Source organism: Mus caroli, chromosome 5 (genome assembly GCF_900094665.2).
Source record: "Mus caroli chromosome 5, CAROLI_EIJ_v1.1, whole genome shotgun sequence".
Taxonomy (NCBI): Eukaryota; Metazoa; Chordata; class Mammalia; order Rodentia; family Muridae; genus Mus; species Mus caroli.
The window spans coordinates 29,888,472-29,905,607 of NC_034574.1; the positions used below are offsets into that span (position 1 = coordinate 29,888,472).

The 17,136-nt window shown below is 50.3% G+C and overlaps 1 protein-coding gene across 5 annotated transcripts in view; it reads left to right on the forward strand.

The window, feature by feature from the left end:
- Positions 1 to 334: 334 nt before the first annotated feature.
- Rgs12 (regulator of G protein signaling 12) overlaps positions 335 to 17,136 on the forward strand; it is an 88,705-nt gene continuing 71,903 nt past the window's right edge. For 3 of the 5 annotated variants that reach the window (XM_021162904.2, XM_021162907.2, XM_029477648.1), the window contains exons 1-2: positions 335 to 448; positions 13,405 to 15,387. In XM_021162904.2, the coding sequence (XP_021018563.1) occupies positions 13,507 to 15,387 (1,881 nt within the window). In that variant the 5' untranslated portion in view covers positions 335 to 448; positions 13,405 to 13,506. Of the gene's footprint in view, positions 449 to 1,095; positions 1,161 to 1,191; positions 1,406 to 13,404; positions 15,388 to 17,136 lie in introns of those variants that run through there. The other 2 variants (XM_021162905.2, XM_021162906.2) reach the window with 2 other exon arrangements.

The window sequence follows — 17,136 nt, forward strand, 5'->3', positions numbered from 1 at the left end:
CTCTCCAGGAGCCTGGCCCCCAGAAGCCGGATCCCGTTGGTCCCTGACTCCAGCTGTCCAACGACCTGACCTGTCCCCTCATCCAGCTCCGTCCCCCACAACCTGACTCCACCAAAATCATAAACTTGGTGAATCCCGAGTGAGCTCCACCAAGACCCCCAAGTCACACCCTCCAAAAGCGGCTGAACTCCCAACCCTTCCAGGAGCCACACCCTCAGAAGCTGGACCCGCGGGGTCAGAGTCCCGAAGCGCACAACGGCCTGACCCGCCCCCCACGGGTCCCGCCCCCAGAGCCCCGCCCCCTAGGCTCTGGGCCCCACACCCAGGAGTCGGAGCTCCGCTCTCAGGGGCCGGACCCTGCCCCTCCCGGAGCCCCGCCCCCGGCCCGGCGACGGCGGTGACCGTTGATGCTTTCGGCGGGCGCCCGGCGGGAGCAAGCGGCGGCCCGGTAGGTGAGCGGGGCCGGCGCGCCTCCTCGCGCGTCTTTCTTCTCTGGCGCGCGCCCCCGCCCGGCCCGGCCTTGTCCTCCTGCGGCCGTGGGGCCGAGCTCGGGCGCCGCCCGCGCCTTCTTTGTTCGCGCGGGACTCCGGGAACTTGCCCGCGCGGGCTGCGGCCGGGGTCCCGCGCAGGCCGGATGTGCGGGTTCCGCAGGGCCGCAGCCCACCGGACTCGGGCGGGATCTGACCCGGCTCAGAAGCCGGCCCGGCTGGCCATGAGGGGACTTTAATGTCCAACTCAGCCCGCGGTCTCATTGTTTGGGCAGAGACCGTATCCAAGGACCCGAACTGAGGAAATGTAGGGCAAGAACGCAGAGCAGCCCACAGCGAGCGAGCATCGAGTATAGCTGGAGGGGTTAGAGCTGGGAAGTGTAGACAAGGGGGTTCAGAGTGTAGACAGAGGGGCCCCAAACCAGTGGACTGTGTGTGTGTGTGTACATGTGTGTGTGTGTGTACAGAACTGTAGAGTGTAATCAGGGCTCAGCTGTGAAGTGTAGGAGGGGTGGTGTGTAGCTAGGGCCCAACCCCTGGAGTGTAAACAGAGGGGCTTTGACCAATAGAATACAAATGGAGGGGCCCAGGTTCCTGAAAAGGCCTCAGATCTATGGAGTGTAGATGGAGGTCGCCCTGGTGAGGAAGCCTTGAGCCTACAGCAAGCAACTGGTGTGTGGGAGAGGGGAGAGAAGCAAAATCAATTGTGAATCAAGGGCCTGCTTACATTCTAAAAGTTTCTGAAGAAAGCATAGTTGTCAGCAGGACAATTTCTCCAGAAAAACTGGGATAAAAATGTTACATCTTTTTATTTGGGGGGGCTGGATGACAAGTACCAAGTACTCAGGCTGGCAGGATCTGGACTTCAGGCACACTGCTGGGATAGAGAAAGTCACGGGGTAGAGGGACTGGCTTAGGTAAGACTCTGGAGTAGGATGGATCTTTAAAAGATGCAAGGCCATTTCTGTGAAGTTTCTTGGAACCTACCTCAGTGGGACAAAGGAGGAGGGTTGCTTCTGACAGGAAAGATGAAAGGCTGGAGAGCTGGCAAAGGAGATCAGCAAATACCGGAGCTGAGGAAAGGCCCTCAGACTTGAGGTGGCCTGTGTGTTGCCAGTCTTGGCACAGGAGTCAGGAGAAGGCAGGGTTTATAGTGAGTAGACCAAATTGCAGTGCATCGTGGAGTGCCAGCTTGTGACAGGAGGCACTTTGTGGTCATCCCCTGTATCAAGGGCTGGCTCACTTTTTGCATTCTGTTTAGAACAACAACCTCAGAGTGTGGATAGTCACAAAGGTGACACCGAGCCTGGTGACCTGGCTGCTGCAGTAGCTCCTGCAAGGATCCCAGAGGCAGGAGAGGTTGAGGCTGAGCCCTGTGTTTCTAATCCTGTTGTCATTTGACATCTGTATCTGAGACAGGCCCAGCATGCTGGTCCCATCTGGCTGCCTTGGTTGTGGGCTCCCTGCCTTGCTCTGGCAGCAAGTGCATGATGGTGGTTGCAGCGCCCCCACCCCCTTTTCTTTCTTTTTGTGAGTTTGCTGGAAACCCTGCAAACACTTACTAGTCAGCACTTGTTTTAGTTTCCTACAGAGCTTAAATCTAGTGGCTTAAAAAACAGTTTGCTCTTCAAGGCTCAGTGCCAGAAGTCTGCAATGGGTCTCACTGGCCGCATGTCCTTTGGGGATCAGAGAGATTCTCCTTCCTTCTCATGTCAGATGGAGACTGGCCTCATCCCTGGGCTCAGGGCTTGGTTCCAGCATCACGTGGCCTTCTCTTCTCTCTTAAGCCTCTCTGCCATGATCTGTGAGGACTTTTAGGGTTGCCAGGAGATCCAAAGTCCTCAGTTTACAAGCTGCAAAGCTCCTGGAATGTTTTCACCTTCTTGCTGAGGAACAGCCTGGTCCTTGCACCTTCGCCAGGGTGGGACACGTGGATCTACCCATGGGTCCTACATACCAAAGACCACAATAGTTTGTGGATTCACTGCCCTGTAGAAGTGTTTCTAGATGCACACTCAGCTGTGAGAGGATGCAGTGTCCATCTGTCCTGTTCTCTTTAGGAAGGTGATAGTTCCCACTCCTTTCACAATCCAGCGAGAACTACAACCTCCCGAAATCTGCTCACCCCAGCCAGTGCTCAGGAGGCTGAGTCAGGAGGGTGGAGAGTGTAGTGCCAGAGCATGGGCTGAGTGAGAGCTCAGCAGCAAACACCGCTGGGCTAAGAGTATATACTGCTTTTGCAGAAGGCCTATGTTTGGTTTCTAAAACCCACATTGGAAAGCTCACAACTCCCTGCAGAACTAATGCCTCCCAAGGCACTGGAATTCATAAGCATACACACACATGTACACATAATTGAGAAAACAGAATTAGAGGCAGGTGGATCTCTGAATCTCTGAGTTCAAGGTCAGCCTGGTCTACAGAACAAGTTCCAGGACAGCCAGGGCTAAACAGGGGAAACCCTGTCTCAAACAATAGCAAAAATAGCACATGAAAAGCAGAATCTTAAAAAAAAAAAAAAAAAAAAAAAAAAAAAGCCTCAGACTTCAAACCCATTGGCTCCTGATTTTCTGTGTCTACCATTTTAGAAGCTCCCAGTTTCTCCCATGGAGAAGTCACCTGTTTGAGGCAGGAACTGACCTGGTTAGTCACCCCACTCCATGTCTTTTAAAGTCTGGGGTTAAATGAAAGAGAAGGGAATGGGTCATTCATCTTTTTTGTTTTCTTTCCTTGTTCCCTTGTGGGCTCGCTGTCCCCAGCTCTGTACTCAGGGCGTTTCCATGTGCCTTTTCCTCCTTCAGGCAGTCACATGCATACTTACACATTGGTTGCTACATATTTTCTACCCCACCCATCCATCTCTGAGCCGTGCTCTTCATTTTTTTTCCATGACATCTACTGTGTTGGGGACTAACTCATGGGTTTAAATTCAAACAGTGGCATTCTGTGCCACTTGCACAGCCCTGGAGGGACCACTCTAGGTGTCCTGTTTTCTTAGATGTCTACTGTGGTCTCTTAGAATTTACTTGATACATTTCTTCTTGATTCTTCCCAAAGGTGGGTAGAGTCTTCAGGTGTCTGTGCACTCTCTCCCAAGTCACATCTTTTAAAAAATTGTGTGTGTGTGTATGAATATTTTGCCTACATGCATGTTTGTAAGCCAAGTACATGCCTGTTGGAACCCCTAAGCTATGGTTATAGTTGTTCGTTAACCACCATCTAGGTACTGGAATTGAACCAAGACCCCTTACTTAATACTGAACCCATCTCTCCACACCCCCTCTTTAATAGGCCCCTTTGTTAAACCAGTTGGCATCACCGAGCTGAGCAGGGATCCTGGAGCACAGCTCCCATCATGCACTTGTGGATTGCTCTTGCTATCACTGATGTACCCAAACTGGATTTCATTATATCCTCATGTTAGTCCACCCCACAGCAGGTGATATTGGAAGACTGCTCCTGTCTGTTCTGAAGTCCCAAGATCTGCATAGAGCTGTCAACTAGAGCTGCCTGTGTAGTACTGCTCTGTGTTGGGTTCCTCCTATGTGTCAGGTTCCTTGTCTGATCCCAGCTCCATCCTTGTTTTGCTAAAAATCTACTTTTTTGGTAGCTAAGAAATATAACATAGAGCCCCTACCTCTTGATTTTGAAGTTATCCTTTTTGCAGTCTAGTTCCTTTTAGTTTAGCTGGGTATAGAATTCTAGAAAGTTACTCTTTTGTCTTTTATGCACTTAGTGCAGGGAGACAGTTGTGAGGAAACTGTATTAAAGTTTGGTAGGAACAGGAGGGCAGGGTGCTCCCAGAGCCTTGGCTCTTTGGTGGAACTATGGGCACCAGGGAATGGCCTTATCTCTTTATAGTTGGACTTGTCAGAGAAATATTGCTGCATAGTGTTTGAGACACTAAGATGCCCAAAAGCTGTCTTTTATATGACATCTAAAGATGTGTCACATATTTTTGTGAAATTAAGTCCTCTGACTTCAAAGACTCAACTTTGCATGGGTTTAAAATCGCAAGCAGAAATAAATATCAAGTAGAGGTAAAAAGGAAAGGTCAAATACAATGAAATGGAAAGTCAGCATGATTTACCCTTAAATATTTCAAAGATGTGGAAGTGGTGTGCAATTCTGGGATCAGAATCACCACTGCAGAGTCATTGGCACCTTGTCCTGACAAGCTGTGGCTTCTGCATATCCTATCACTTTTCCAAAATGCAGGAGCCTAGGCTGGTGCCCGGAGTGAGAGGAATGGGTTGACAAGTGGCCTCTGGCTAACTCACTGTGGGCTGGATGGCGACCATTCCCAGGGCCAGCCCTGGTCTCAGCTAGCTGTGGGGTCTCATGGAGTAGTGATGAAAGCCAGTAACTCCTGCTGGTTTCTTGGGTCAGTATGCTTCTGCTATTGTGTTTGAAGGACTGTGACCTCCAGCAGGTGGACTTGATTCAGTCAGGTCCTTGTTAGCTCCTAAGGCTCATGGCTCCCTTCCCTGCTTAAAGAACTTGGTCCACTACCTGTGTGGGCACTGCCGGGTTCTGTAGTGTTACAGTGTAGAATCCCAAGAGACAGTGCTGACTGATTCCTGTGTCCCTCCAGCCCTGCATGGCACTGTTCTCTCACATTACCTCTCCTGTGATCTTGTGAGAGGCTGGAGGCCCTGCCTGCCTGCAGACACTGGAATCTCTAGGGCCCTTTGTGTGGCGGGTGAACCTAGTCAATGTGAAGCCATGTGTTTTGGACCTCTAAGTGTTTTAGTCATTGGTGGTCTTGAGGTTTCGCTTCTTGTATAGTGGGAGTGTGTACATATTTGTTTCTCCGAATAGGTTAGCCTTTGGGTTTTGCTAGTTGTAAACTTTATCATGAAAAATGATAGTTGCTCCAAAACTAGAAAAGCCAACCTTTTGCATTACAAGATGTTATCTTTGCTGCTAGTTTTGAAAATCTAACAGGTCGGTGTGAGTTGAGCTCTGCCGGGAGGCAGGGTACCTGCAACCTCTGGACATTTTATTTTCCTGGTCTTCTGTTCTGGGGTCTCTGGGCATGCAACGAGTCCTGGCTCTACTTTGAATGGGAAACACAGCTCTTTGGGCTTGGCCGCTTAGCTTGTACTTGGAGGGTGCAACAGGGAGCTGAGCTGAGCACTCGTGAATCCTCCGGGGACAGGCTGTAAAAGCCACCCATAATCATTATGCCCTTCTCCTGAGACCTGATATCTAAGCCCAGCCAGCATTTGAAGCTTGTTTCATGTGACAGCTGTGACATTAGCTTAGCTGTGTTGCCTCTGATCCCTCTGCCTGTCAGCGTTCTTCAGCTGTGATGATAGTGTAGATGTGGAGAAGTGGAGCAAGCCAAAGATGGCTGTCTTCACTTTATTCTCTCCCACCCCGTTCCTTTCTCCTTTGGCACCTTTAATTCTCAGGTGAACTCAGATTCACTGTTTAAAGGAATCCCTAATGCCCGATTTCTGTGCTGCCTCTTAGCAGTCGGTGGATTGACTCCTTGGTGTTAAGACTGACGGGGACGGACGGGGAGAAGGGGGCTTGTTATGCAAGAGTAGAGTTGAGGTGTCTTTGTGGTCCTCGTGCTTGGCCTCAGGTTTCTTGGAGCCTGAAATGTTGAGACCTCAAGGACTGGACTTTGCAGAAACCAGGGAGGAGCCCTGCCAGGTGAAGACTATGGAGGAGAGTGGCACTGGGCTTGCTCAGCCAGGCAGCCTGCTACACTGTTCAGCCTCTGGGCTCACTGACAGCGCAGTGGCTACTGAGCTGCTCTCAAACACACTGGGACCATGAGCTGCAAGGACTTACAGAAGACTCTGAGAACTGTCTTTGAGTGGAGGTCTGGATCCACGATATGGTGTTTGAGCTGAGTTAGTAGCCTTGGTTGATGAGACCTTGAGCTCTCAGGTGGCTGTCCAGTGGTGGTCACTCCTGGCTCAGCTACCCTGTCATCCTGTCCCAGACTCAGTTTTAGGGAACCTGCCTGAAAACGCGTACCCATGCCTGGCCACCCAGGAGTAAGCAGTGTTGGTGTGTGTGTTTATAGTGGAGTGAAGGCAGATCAAGGGATGACATTTTTATTTTGTGTTTTCTGTGACATTGGTCACCGACTGCTGAATAGCAGGTTGTTCCTAGCATAGCAGCGCACACAGCATACTTCCATGGTTAGGGCTCAAGGGGAGGAGCTGCCTCCAAGTTTCTCCTGTGGCAGTTGTCAGCGCAGAAGATCCTCTTCCCGGCTGCTGATACGGCTGCTGGCAGACTTCCCATCTTGTTGGCTCTCTGTCGTGTGGTGTCTAGTTAGGGAAGCTCACAACCCGACATTTCCCTCAGAGTGAGGGAGAAGGGGGAGGACTAGATAAAAGCCACAGTCCTTTTGAAACCTGACCTTGGAGGTGACAGCTCATCACTTTCACCATGTTTTAGTAGTTGGAAGTGAGTCACTGGGTCCATTTTGTATCCAAGGAAAGAGTACTCTTAAGGGTGGGGTAAATAGAGGCCTGACTATGGGCATCTCAGAGGTCCCCTCTCCCAGTCATTTGCTGGTCCCAGTGTTCCTTATCTTACATACAAAGTGTGCTTCCCATGGCCGTCCCATGGTGGTAGCAGGTCAGAATCTCAGCACTTGGGTTGGCTTTTGTGTAGATGAGGGCCTGGCTAAAGCCCTGGACAGCACTTGATCTTAATCTGTAGAGTAGACCAAAGAGACAGGGTGTCAGCCCACCAGCCCATACCCAGGTCACATGTCAGGTGACACCACCACTGCTGCCGGCCTTTCTGCTCACTGTGAAGAATGAGAGCTGGGATGGGGTCAGAGCTGTGGCTGCCCTGAAGTCTAGACTGGCAAGGGCTGAGTTCCATCTTAAAGGTCAAGATCCAAGGACAGTATCCCTCCCTGTGTTGTCTCTCCTCCTGGAAGGCGTTCTTGCTGCAGCTGAGACACTTCTTACCTTCATCCTGTTAGAGGCTTCGAAGGATCCAGTGCCCTTCTGAGGCCTGGCCCTCTGTCCCTTTAGTTCCATCTGGTAGTGTTTCTGATACATCATTTTCTCGGAAACTTGATGGATCTGTGGATCTCCTTGTTGGCACTCCAATGACTTGAGTCCCTCTAGAGGGACTCTGGCTGTCTGTTTAGATCATGTCTATCTTCATAAGCTGGCTCTTGGAAGTAGGGTGGCTGCTTAGAGTAGGGCTGGATGTAAGGAGGGCGTGGATTGTGGAGACAGATGAAGGGGAGTGTTCCAGGGGACTGGCAGCCATAGTGTGCTGACCAGGAGACTGGAAGTTGTCCTCCCTCCTTGAGTCCTTTACATTTCTTTGGCATAACTGGGCTTTAGCTGGCTCTTCCTGCCTGCCTTGATGGTAAACCTGTGCATTGCTTGCCCCTCCACTGCTTGCCGACCTGACTGGAGATGTGACCATTGCTAGAAGTGCTACCTGCCCTGCTGAACCTCGGGAGCCCCATGGTTCAGAAAGGGGGGGGTGGGTGCTGTCTGCTTGTGTCAGTCTTACAGGGTAAGCAGTGCAGGTAACCTGGCAGGGAGCAGGGAATGGGCCTGACCCCAGCTGCATAGCACTGTGCCTCTGCCTCGCTGGGAGAGCTCATGTGTCCCTGGCTGGTTGTCCTCACAGCACTCGTGGGGATGTTTGATTGGGCTTGGCACAGGGTAATGGGTGAGGGGGCATGGGAACAGGGAGTGAGGCGGCCCTAGTTTCCTTTCCTGGAGGATGGAAGGCCCAGTTGCTATGGGCAGCTGGGAAATGTGCCAGGGTGTTTGTCAGTCCTCTGGTGTTTGGTTTCCTTCTGAATGTATGCGCATCAAGATCCCAGATGATTGATCGGATATGTGTCTAGTCGGTGGACTTCATGGCTTGAGGCTGTATGAAACGCTCATAGAGCGGAGGCGGGGGAGCTTACCTTACGGCAGCCAGAAAGTGAAGGACAGGCAGGAAGGCATGAGGAAGGGCACGTCCTGTCTCACCATGTTTCCTGTGAGTGTGATAGAATCCCTGCAGAAGCAAGGACAGGGAGAGAGGGAGGAGAGGTTGACTCTGGCTCATGGTTGGCTTAAAGGGCTTCAGTTCCCCATGTTATGGAAGGCGTGGTGGCTGGGGCATCGTTTGTGGTGGGAACTCAGAGGACAGATGGTTATATCTGAGGAGGCAAGAGCTCAGGCTGGAACTGGACCATGCTAACTCTCCCCAGTGACCCACTTCCTCCAGTGAAGTCCCCCCACCTTAAAGGTTTTGCAGCCTCCCAACACAGCACCACCAGCTGGTGACATTTCACATTCAAACCTTAACATACCTTAATGCCCTAGCTTCCTCTAGTAGGCCCACCCAACCTCCTAAAGGTTCCACCGTCTCCCAGTAGTACTGTGGGACAGCCTTTCTTTCTCTGGCTCAGCAGCTGCTGGCAGAGCACTTGCTCTGGGCAGGGGTGTGCCTCATGCTCTAAATCATGGGGCACCCTGCTAAAGGCACTGCCATAGACCCTTTTCTGTCACTATAACAAAAATATGTGACACTGGGGTACTCAGTAAGGTAAAGAGGTTCCTGTAACTCTCCAAATCTGAGTGGCCCCTGGTCAGTCTTATGCCTTTGGTGATCTAGCACCACAAATGGGAACACAAGCAAGAGGAAGCCACCAGTGGGGCCAAGCACCCTAAGGGCCTGTTCTTGTAGGAACTAGGGAACTAATCCTCTATCGTGAGACCAGCATTTCTACTTTTATATGGTGTGTGACCCAGTTCTTTCCCATTAGGCCTAATGAGTTACAGGTCCCATTACTTTTTAATACAGTTACATTGAGGAGTTAAGTCTTAATGTGAGTTTTGCGGGGGACAAGTCTCATTCAGCACCTCTAGAAACCTCCCACCTTGGCCACACATCCATGTATGAGTGAGTAACATCAGGGCAGAAAGCAAGCCCATGTGATTTGAGCTTCTCATAGTGGCCCTGGGAGAGTGGGAGGTAGGCAGAGTGTTCCAGGAAGAGGGTGGCGGTGAGGTGGGTAGGTAATGAGGAGTGCAGCCAGCATGCCCCTGCCCATCTTCAGCGTGATGCCTTCTTCCTTAGATTCTCTGCACAGGACCTGTGGCCCCTGGGTTGGCTCCCCAGGCGGGCCCCTTGTCCCTGCTGTTTCTCTTATGCGTGGCACAGAGAACGCTCTCGTATTGATGTGTGGGACAGATGTGGGCACAGCAGCCTGCTCCTTGTTTTATAAGAGCTGTTTGAGGAGCCCCTGGACTGAGAGCTCTTTACAGAAAGATGTTTTTTCTCACCTTGATGCTCTGTGCCTTGCTTGGTGGCAACCATGAAATGGCAGACATAACATGCAGTATATACTTTTCAGTCTAGGAGCTGGGACCCAGGAGGCTTCAGACAAGGGATGCTCACTGCAGATACTTGCTCCCTAAGCAGACTCTTTGATTGGCACTCAGATGGTCTAGAAGTGGCATGTGGCTTAAGAACCTGCTGGATCCTTCCTTTGTACTATGTCCTGATAGGCCCAGCTCCAGCTCCGTCAGGAAGGTGGATGGTTAGGGGACAGGCTTGGAACTACACAGGGTTCTTAAGGATGGGCCTAGAAGCTGGGATTGGTGTTAGGCTGCTACAGTGGTTGAGGGGGAGGGGGGTCAAGGGTTATCAGTGTGAGCCTGTGAGGTGTTGTCAGTGGGACAGCTGTTGGTCTTTGGTGTGTGCCTGAGGTAGATGTTGGTGAGGGTGGTGCCAGGTGTGTGTTTGACAGCCACAGGAGTTGCTGGTTGGGATGTGATTGCTACGAGGGAGGGTAAGAGGTCTACTGGAGGTATGTCCCTGTTGGAGAATGTGGCTTGGTGGTACCTGTGCTGATGAGACTGGGCTCTGGAGAGGGCCTGTCTCAGGCACAGTGCCTCCTGTGCTCAGTGGATTCTTGTCTAGAGGAGGAAGACAGCCTGACACTGCTGATTTCTGGTCTCGGAGCAGCTTGCAGTGACTGACCCTCGAACTCACACCATAGTTAGCATGGTTGCAGGAAACCATCCTAGGCTGTGTCCCTCGGCAGTCTCTGTGTTTGCTTCTGGAGTTGTTAGAACAAGAAACTATAAGTCTGTGACTTTACAACTTGTGGGTCTGGAGTGACCTGGCTAAAGTCAAAGTGTCAGAAGGCTGGTTTTTCCTGGAGGCTTTGTTGCCTCCATTTTATGTCCTGGGCCCTGGTCCTCTGCTGTCTCTGCTGACTGGCACCTTTTCCCATCCCTTTCACTGGACCCTAGGATTCCATGGAGGCCCTCTGAATGATCAGAATTCTGTCTTTCCATCTCTACATCCTTACCTTGAGCTCATTTGCCAAGCCTTGTGGCTGCAGAGGGACATGCCTGAACTGTGGGCATTAAACTGCAAATGTGTTAGGGGCACAGTTCTGCTCATCACTCTTCCGAGAAGATCTGGTGAGACCTGAAAACAGCTTCTTGGTCATCTTCAGTGCAGGGTGGAATCCAGGGCCCCTCATATGCTAATCATTATACTCCCAGCTTCAATATGTACATCTTATTAGTGAATAATAAAGTTAAATTATGAATTTAGCATCGCTTAGATGGTGAATGATGCCATATTTTATAGATAAACTATTCTTTCTTCATTCCTGTGTATCAAGAGTAATTCTGCTCAAACATGCATCCTGTGCATCCTTGTTCTTATTGTCCTGGGACCGTTTCTGCAGTCTCTGATGCTCTTCCCACTGGCTCTAGCCGTTCATTTTGGGTGTGTCTGTAAATCACTTAGAATCTGTTTACAGTTATTGAAAACTATCTCATGACACAAGAATGTCTTAAGAGAGTAATTATCTCAGCAATGTGTTCTGCAGACATCAAGCTCACTGTAGTAGTTTGGATTGTCACATTCCAATTATGACTGTATTGCCTTTTCTTCCTGACATAGGTCTCACACTGCAGCCCAGGCTGACTTCAGCCTTGCAGATATCTCCTGTCTTAGCCTAATAAGTATGGCGGTTATAGATATATGTGTATTGATATTTATTTTGTGTATGTGGTGTATGTGTGTGTATGTGTTTGTGTGTGCTCATGTACATATGCATGTGGAATATATGGAGACAGGGTTTTTCACTGAATCTGCAGCTTGTCAGTTAGGCTGCATTACCTTGCCAGGAAGCCCCCAATACTCTGTCTCTTTCCACAGTACAGGAATTACAGGCATGCATTACATGGCTCACTTTTTATATATTTAAGTGCTAGGGATCAAACTCAGGTCCTTGTGCTTACACAGGGCTTACACTTTATCAGCTGAGCCACCTCCCAACCCTTGCATTCTCTTTAAAGATAATCTTGAAGGAGCCCTAAGCAGTAGGGTTCTCAGAGGGTTAGACACCTGTCGAACAGATGCCTGCATTCAGGGATAGCGGGCGCCTGCCTCCACTGGTGGCAAAGGTTCCTGAGCTTCTGCTGGCTGTGTAGACAGTGTGCTTTATGTCCACACTCGCTTTTCTTTTGGAACTCTGGCATTCTCATATAGTACTGTACAGAGGACCGCAGTGTGATTGGCCCCCAGTGACAACTCTGAACTCTGAGTCTCTGCTGGACCCTGCTTAGAAATTTCACATGTACATGATGTCACAGCTCCTTGCTGGAGGGACTTAAGTGTGTCCTGTGTGATTCCCTGGGAGAAGGTTCTAGAAGCTCACGCCTGTTTTTTGTATGTTTGTTTGTTTTGTTTTGCATCACTGTATATCTTTCCCACTGCTGATTTTATCTTAAGTCCCTTCATCGTAATGAACCTTTTTTTTTAAAAAAAAATATTTATTTATTTATTTATTATATGTAAGCACACTGGATGACACTCCAGAAGAGGGCATCAGATTTTTTGTTATGGATGGTTGCGAGCCACCATGTGGTTGCTGGGATTTGAACTCAGGACCTTTGGAAGAGCAGTCTGCACTCTTAACCACTGAGCCATCTCTCCAGCCCCCACCATAACGAATCTTAATCTGGGTGTGCCTCTGGGTTGAGTCCTCAGAGTCCTGTGGATCTCTGCCTGGGGTGGCATTGGGGATCCTGACACAGGTCTTTTTTCAGGTTTATAGTTCATTTACTGGCAGCTGGTAATCACAGACTTTTCTTGTAGTGATTCCACATTCTTTAGATTCCTTAAGATTCACTTATACTTCCTTAAGGCTGACTAAAATGTACCCTAAAGGGCCTGGAGAGATGGCCCATCCATGAAAGGCTAAGGCTCACAGCCAAAAAGACAAAACTATGCTAGAGTCTTAGGCCTGGATTTGAATGACAACCAGTACTTTATGGAGTCAGGCCCTCTGGAGTAAGTCAGGACAGCATTGCTCTGCTCCATCAATTGCTGTTTTTATCTCTTCTCTTGGATGACCTCCACAGTTTTATTGATTGAGGTTGTTTCATACTTACGTGTTTTCCTAGCATAGCACTTCGTTCAAAATAAATTAATTGTGGGAGAGTCATGGGATATGGGAGAAGGTTTTGTAGAGGGGGTTTGGGATCAGATAAAAGAGTCGGGTAGTGACCTTCAAAGCCTTTGACTGCAGGACAGCGGCAGGCCCTGTTCTTCACACTGGACTTACAAGGGACTCCTTGGAGCCTTCAGGGAAACCTGGGCCTGCACCTTAGCCTCTTTCCATTCAGGGTGAATGCAGAGGCCCCCAGGCTATTCTAAGTATATCCTCTTCAGAAACCCTGAAGGAGACTGAAGCTTTCTGCTTTAACATCAGGGTTCTTAGCCCAGAGTAAGAGCCACCAAGTTTAGATTCCTTTCACCTTGACATTTGTGTGGTGACTTGTAGAGGCTCTTGTGGTTTTTTATTATCACTTACCTTGTGGAGTCAGGTAATGCCCGTCAGGGTTTGAGATACAGGCTCTTTAATAACCAGGTATTTGCATTTCCTCCTTAGGGTAACATTTCAAGACAAAAGCCCCAGTAGCATCGTGCCTTCCTTGAAGCATGGAGTCCGTGGAATAGTGGGACATGCGATCAGCCCTGACAATACAGCAGGATGTACAGGGCTGGGGAGCCAGGGAAACGGCAGCCTGGCCCTGCACCCCCTCGAGTGCGGAGCGTCGAAGTGGCCCGGGGCAGAGCTGGCTACGGCTTCACCCTATCAGGACAGGCGCCCTGTGTGCTCAGCTGTGTCATGAGGGGCAGCCCTGCAGATTTCGTGGGCCTCCGGGCTGGGGACCAGATACTTGCCATCAATGAAATCAACGTGAAAAAAGCCTCCCATGAAGATGTGGTAAAACTGATCGGGAAATGCTCTGGAGTCCTGCACATGGTGATTGCTGAGGGCGCCAGTCACGTGGAGTCCTGTTCCAGCGATGAAGAAGGTGGCCTGTATGAGGGGAAAGGCTGGCTGCGGCCAAAACTTGATTCTAAGGCTTTGGGTATAAACAGGGCAGAGAGGGTTGTGGAAGAGGTGCAGTCTGGTGGGATTTTCAACATGATTTTTGAAAGCTCAAGTCTTTGTGCCAGTGGCCCTGAGCCGCCGAAGCTGAAGCAGAGGTCCTTGTCGGAGTCGGCTACTTTGCGGCTTGATGCTGGCCAGGCTGGTCTCTGTGCACCACATCCCAGCATGCTTTCCAAAGAAGACATATCAAAAGTTATCAATGATGATTCTGTATTCACTGTGGGTCTGGACAGTCACGATGACTTTGGACTAGATGCGAGTATTTTAAATGTTGCCATGGTTGTGGGCTATTTGGGCTCCATTGAGCTCCCTTCCACCAGTTCCAACCTGGAGCATGACAGTTTACAGGCTATCCGTGGTTGCATGCGCCGCCTACGGGCTGAGCAGAAGATCCATTCCCTAGTGACCATGAAGGTCATGCATGACTGTGTGCAACTGGTCACTGACAGGGCTGGCGTGGTGGCAGAGTACCCTGCCGAGAAGCTGGCATTCAGTGCAGTGTGCCCGGACGACAGGCGGTTCTTCGGGCTGGTGACCATGCAGACCAATGATGATGGGGGCCTGGCACAGGAAGATGAAGGTGCCCTGAGGACGTCCTGCCATGTGTTCATGGTGGACCCAGACTTGTTTCATCACAAGATCCACCAAGGCATTGCGCGGAGATTTGGGTTTGCATGCACTGCAGACCCAGACACGAGTGGCTGTTTGGAATTCCCAGCATCTTCCCTCCCCGTGCTTCAGTTCATCTCTGTTCTGTACCGAGACATGGGTGAACTGATTGAGGGTGTGCGGGCCCGTGCCTTTCTAGATGGGGATGCGGATGCCCACCAGAATAATAGCACTAGCAGCAACAGTGACAGCGGCATCGGCAATTTCAACCAGGAAGAGAAGAGCAACAGGGTGCTTGTAGTTGACCTGGGTGGGGGCTCAAGCAGGCACGGCCAGGGCAGTAGTCCAGGGTGGGAAAGTGGAGGTGGAAGGGGCTCACAGCCTTGGAGTGCACCCTGGAATGGAGCTTTCTGCCATGACTCGGAGGCTGGCTCCCCATTGGAAACCAGCCCCAACACTGACAGGTTCTGGGACTTAACAAAGCACTCAGGGCCTGTCTCTCACATGGAGGTCCCTCCAGCCACCTTGAGGAGTTCTATACCCCCTTCCAAGAGGGGTGCCACAGGTTCCAGCTGTGGTTTCAACCAGAGGTGGCTCCCGGTCCATGTGCTTCAAGAGTGGCAGTGTGGACATGCCAGTGACCAGGAGTCTTACACAGACTCTACTGACGGGTGGTCCAGTGTCAACTGTGGCACACTGCCCCCGCCCATGAGCAAGATCCCTGCAGACAGATACCGGGTGGAGGGCAGCTTTGCTCAAGCCCCACTGAGTACCCAGAAGAGGGACTGGTCTAGGAAGGCTTTCGGAATGCAGAACCTTTTTGGACCCCATCGAAATGTTAGAAAGACCAAAGAAGACAAAAAGGTAAGCTGGAGGGAGTTCAGGAGGAATGGCTTCACCATAACATCTTGGCTTACTCCCAGTGGCCTTGTGGCCTCTGTAGGCTGTCGTGGCAAATCTGTTCTGGGCTACGCTGAGACCTTTGCCTTGCTCTGCACTCTCTGCCTTGGTCTGAGCCCTGACCTTAGGCTGTTCTCCAGCTGGTCCAGCAAGAAAGTGATTTTACCAGCTTCAGTAGGGCCGGCCTCCCTCTCTGCCCTGGCCCCGGTGGTGGTTGGAGGGCTCCTTCCCTGCAGCTCTTTTGGAGCCCATTTTATTTCTGATCCTTATTTGCCATCGCTGTGTCTGAAGTAAGAGGCTTGGGGAAGTCCAATGGCTTTATTTATTTTTAGCTTTTAAACTGCTCATGTATGTGTGTGCACAGGTGGACATGCACATGCTATATATAGCACACGCGTAGCAGTCAGAAAGCAACTTTTGAGAGCTGGTTCTCCTCTTCCAGGTTCCAGGCTTGAACTCAGGTTCTTAAGTGTGTATACCAGTGCTTTTACCCCCTGAACCAGCCGGCTAGTCCAAGTGTGCACACACTTAATGCAATAGATGAGACATTGTAGAGGGAGTCCGTCTTCATAGTGCAGGCCTTTAATCCAGTTACTCTTGAGCTGAGACAGGAGGAGATCAGATTCAAGTCCTGCTTAGGCTAGAGTTTGAGGCCAGCCTCGGCAGTGTAGAGAGCCTCCATCAGTAAGGAAAGGAGGGCTGAGATGCAGTCCAGTGGTGGGATGCCTGCCTGATGTGTAAGACCCTGCACCTGATTTCTCCCGCATTCTGCACACACAGCAAGTCAGCAGACTGGTGATAATGTTACCTTAGGGGCCAGGGAGGACATAGGACACTTCCATTTTGTGTCAATTTTTTATGATGGAAATGTGAACTTAGTGACTAAAAAGTTCCCTTAATTATTTGATTTTTTAAAATTTTATTGATTACTATCATCATCATGACTGTGTGTCTATGTATGTGTATATACATGAGAGAGAGAGAGAGAGAGAGAGAGAGAGAGAGAGAGGAGAAACATGCACTACGGCATTCACTTGGAGGTCAGAAGACAACTGACAACTTTTGGAGTTGATTATCTCCTTCTAACAAAGATTGGGGCTTGAGCTCTGAGGTTTCCATGGGGAGCCATCTTTCTGTCTCCTAAAGATTCTTTTGAAAAGAACAAAGCCCCTGTAACTGGCCTTGTTACAGCACTCAGGATATGGAGGCAGGAGGATCAGGAGTTCAGGGCCATAAAGTGAGTCTGAGGCTACTCTGGGCTACATGAAACCTTGACTCCAAAAGAGCAGGAGTCCTGAAGTAATGAGGCACGGAGGTTCAAGCTGTAATTCCTCCTTCACTTGGCCCAGCAAGGAGAGGCTCACCAGAGAACAATGCATTCAACAAACAGGTTTTGTGTGTGAGGGGAAGTTTCAAAATAGATGTAAATATTTTCTTCTGGTACTGTAAACAAAGACCACACCTAAAAAAAGCCCCATAGTGCCACTGCCTCCCTGAGCAGGGTATCTGTGACCATCACTTGTATAAACTGACATTCTTTCCCCCAGTACCCACCCCAAGTCTTGGATGGACTAGGCAGGCAGGACTCCCATGTGAAGCACTGGCTCCTGGGGATGGGTGCTCTATGTCGCCCCCATCACTATCAACATATCAGAGGCCCTTACAGTGCCAGTCTCCAGGGCGGTCCGACTGAACTAAGGATGGTGCTGCTGG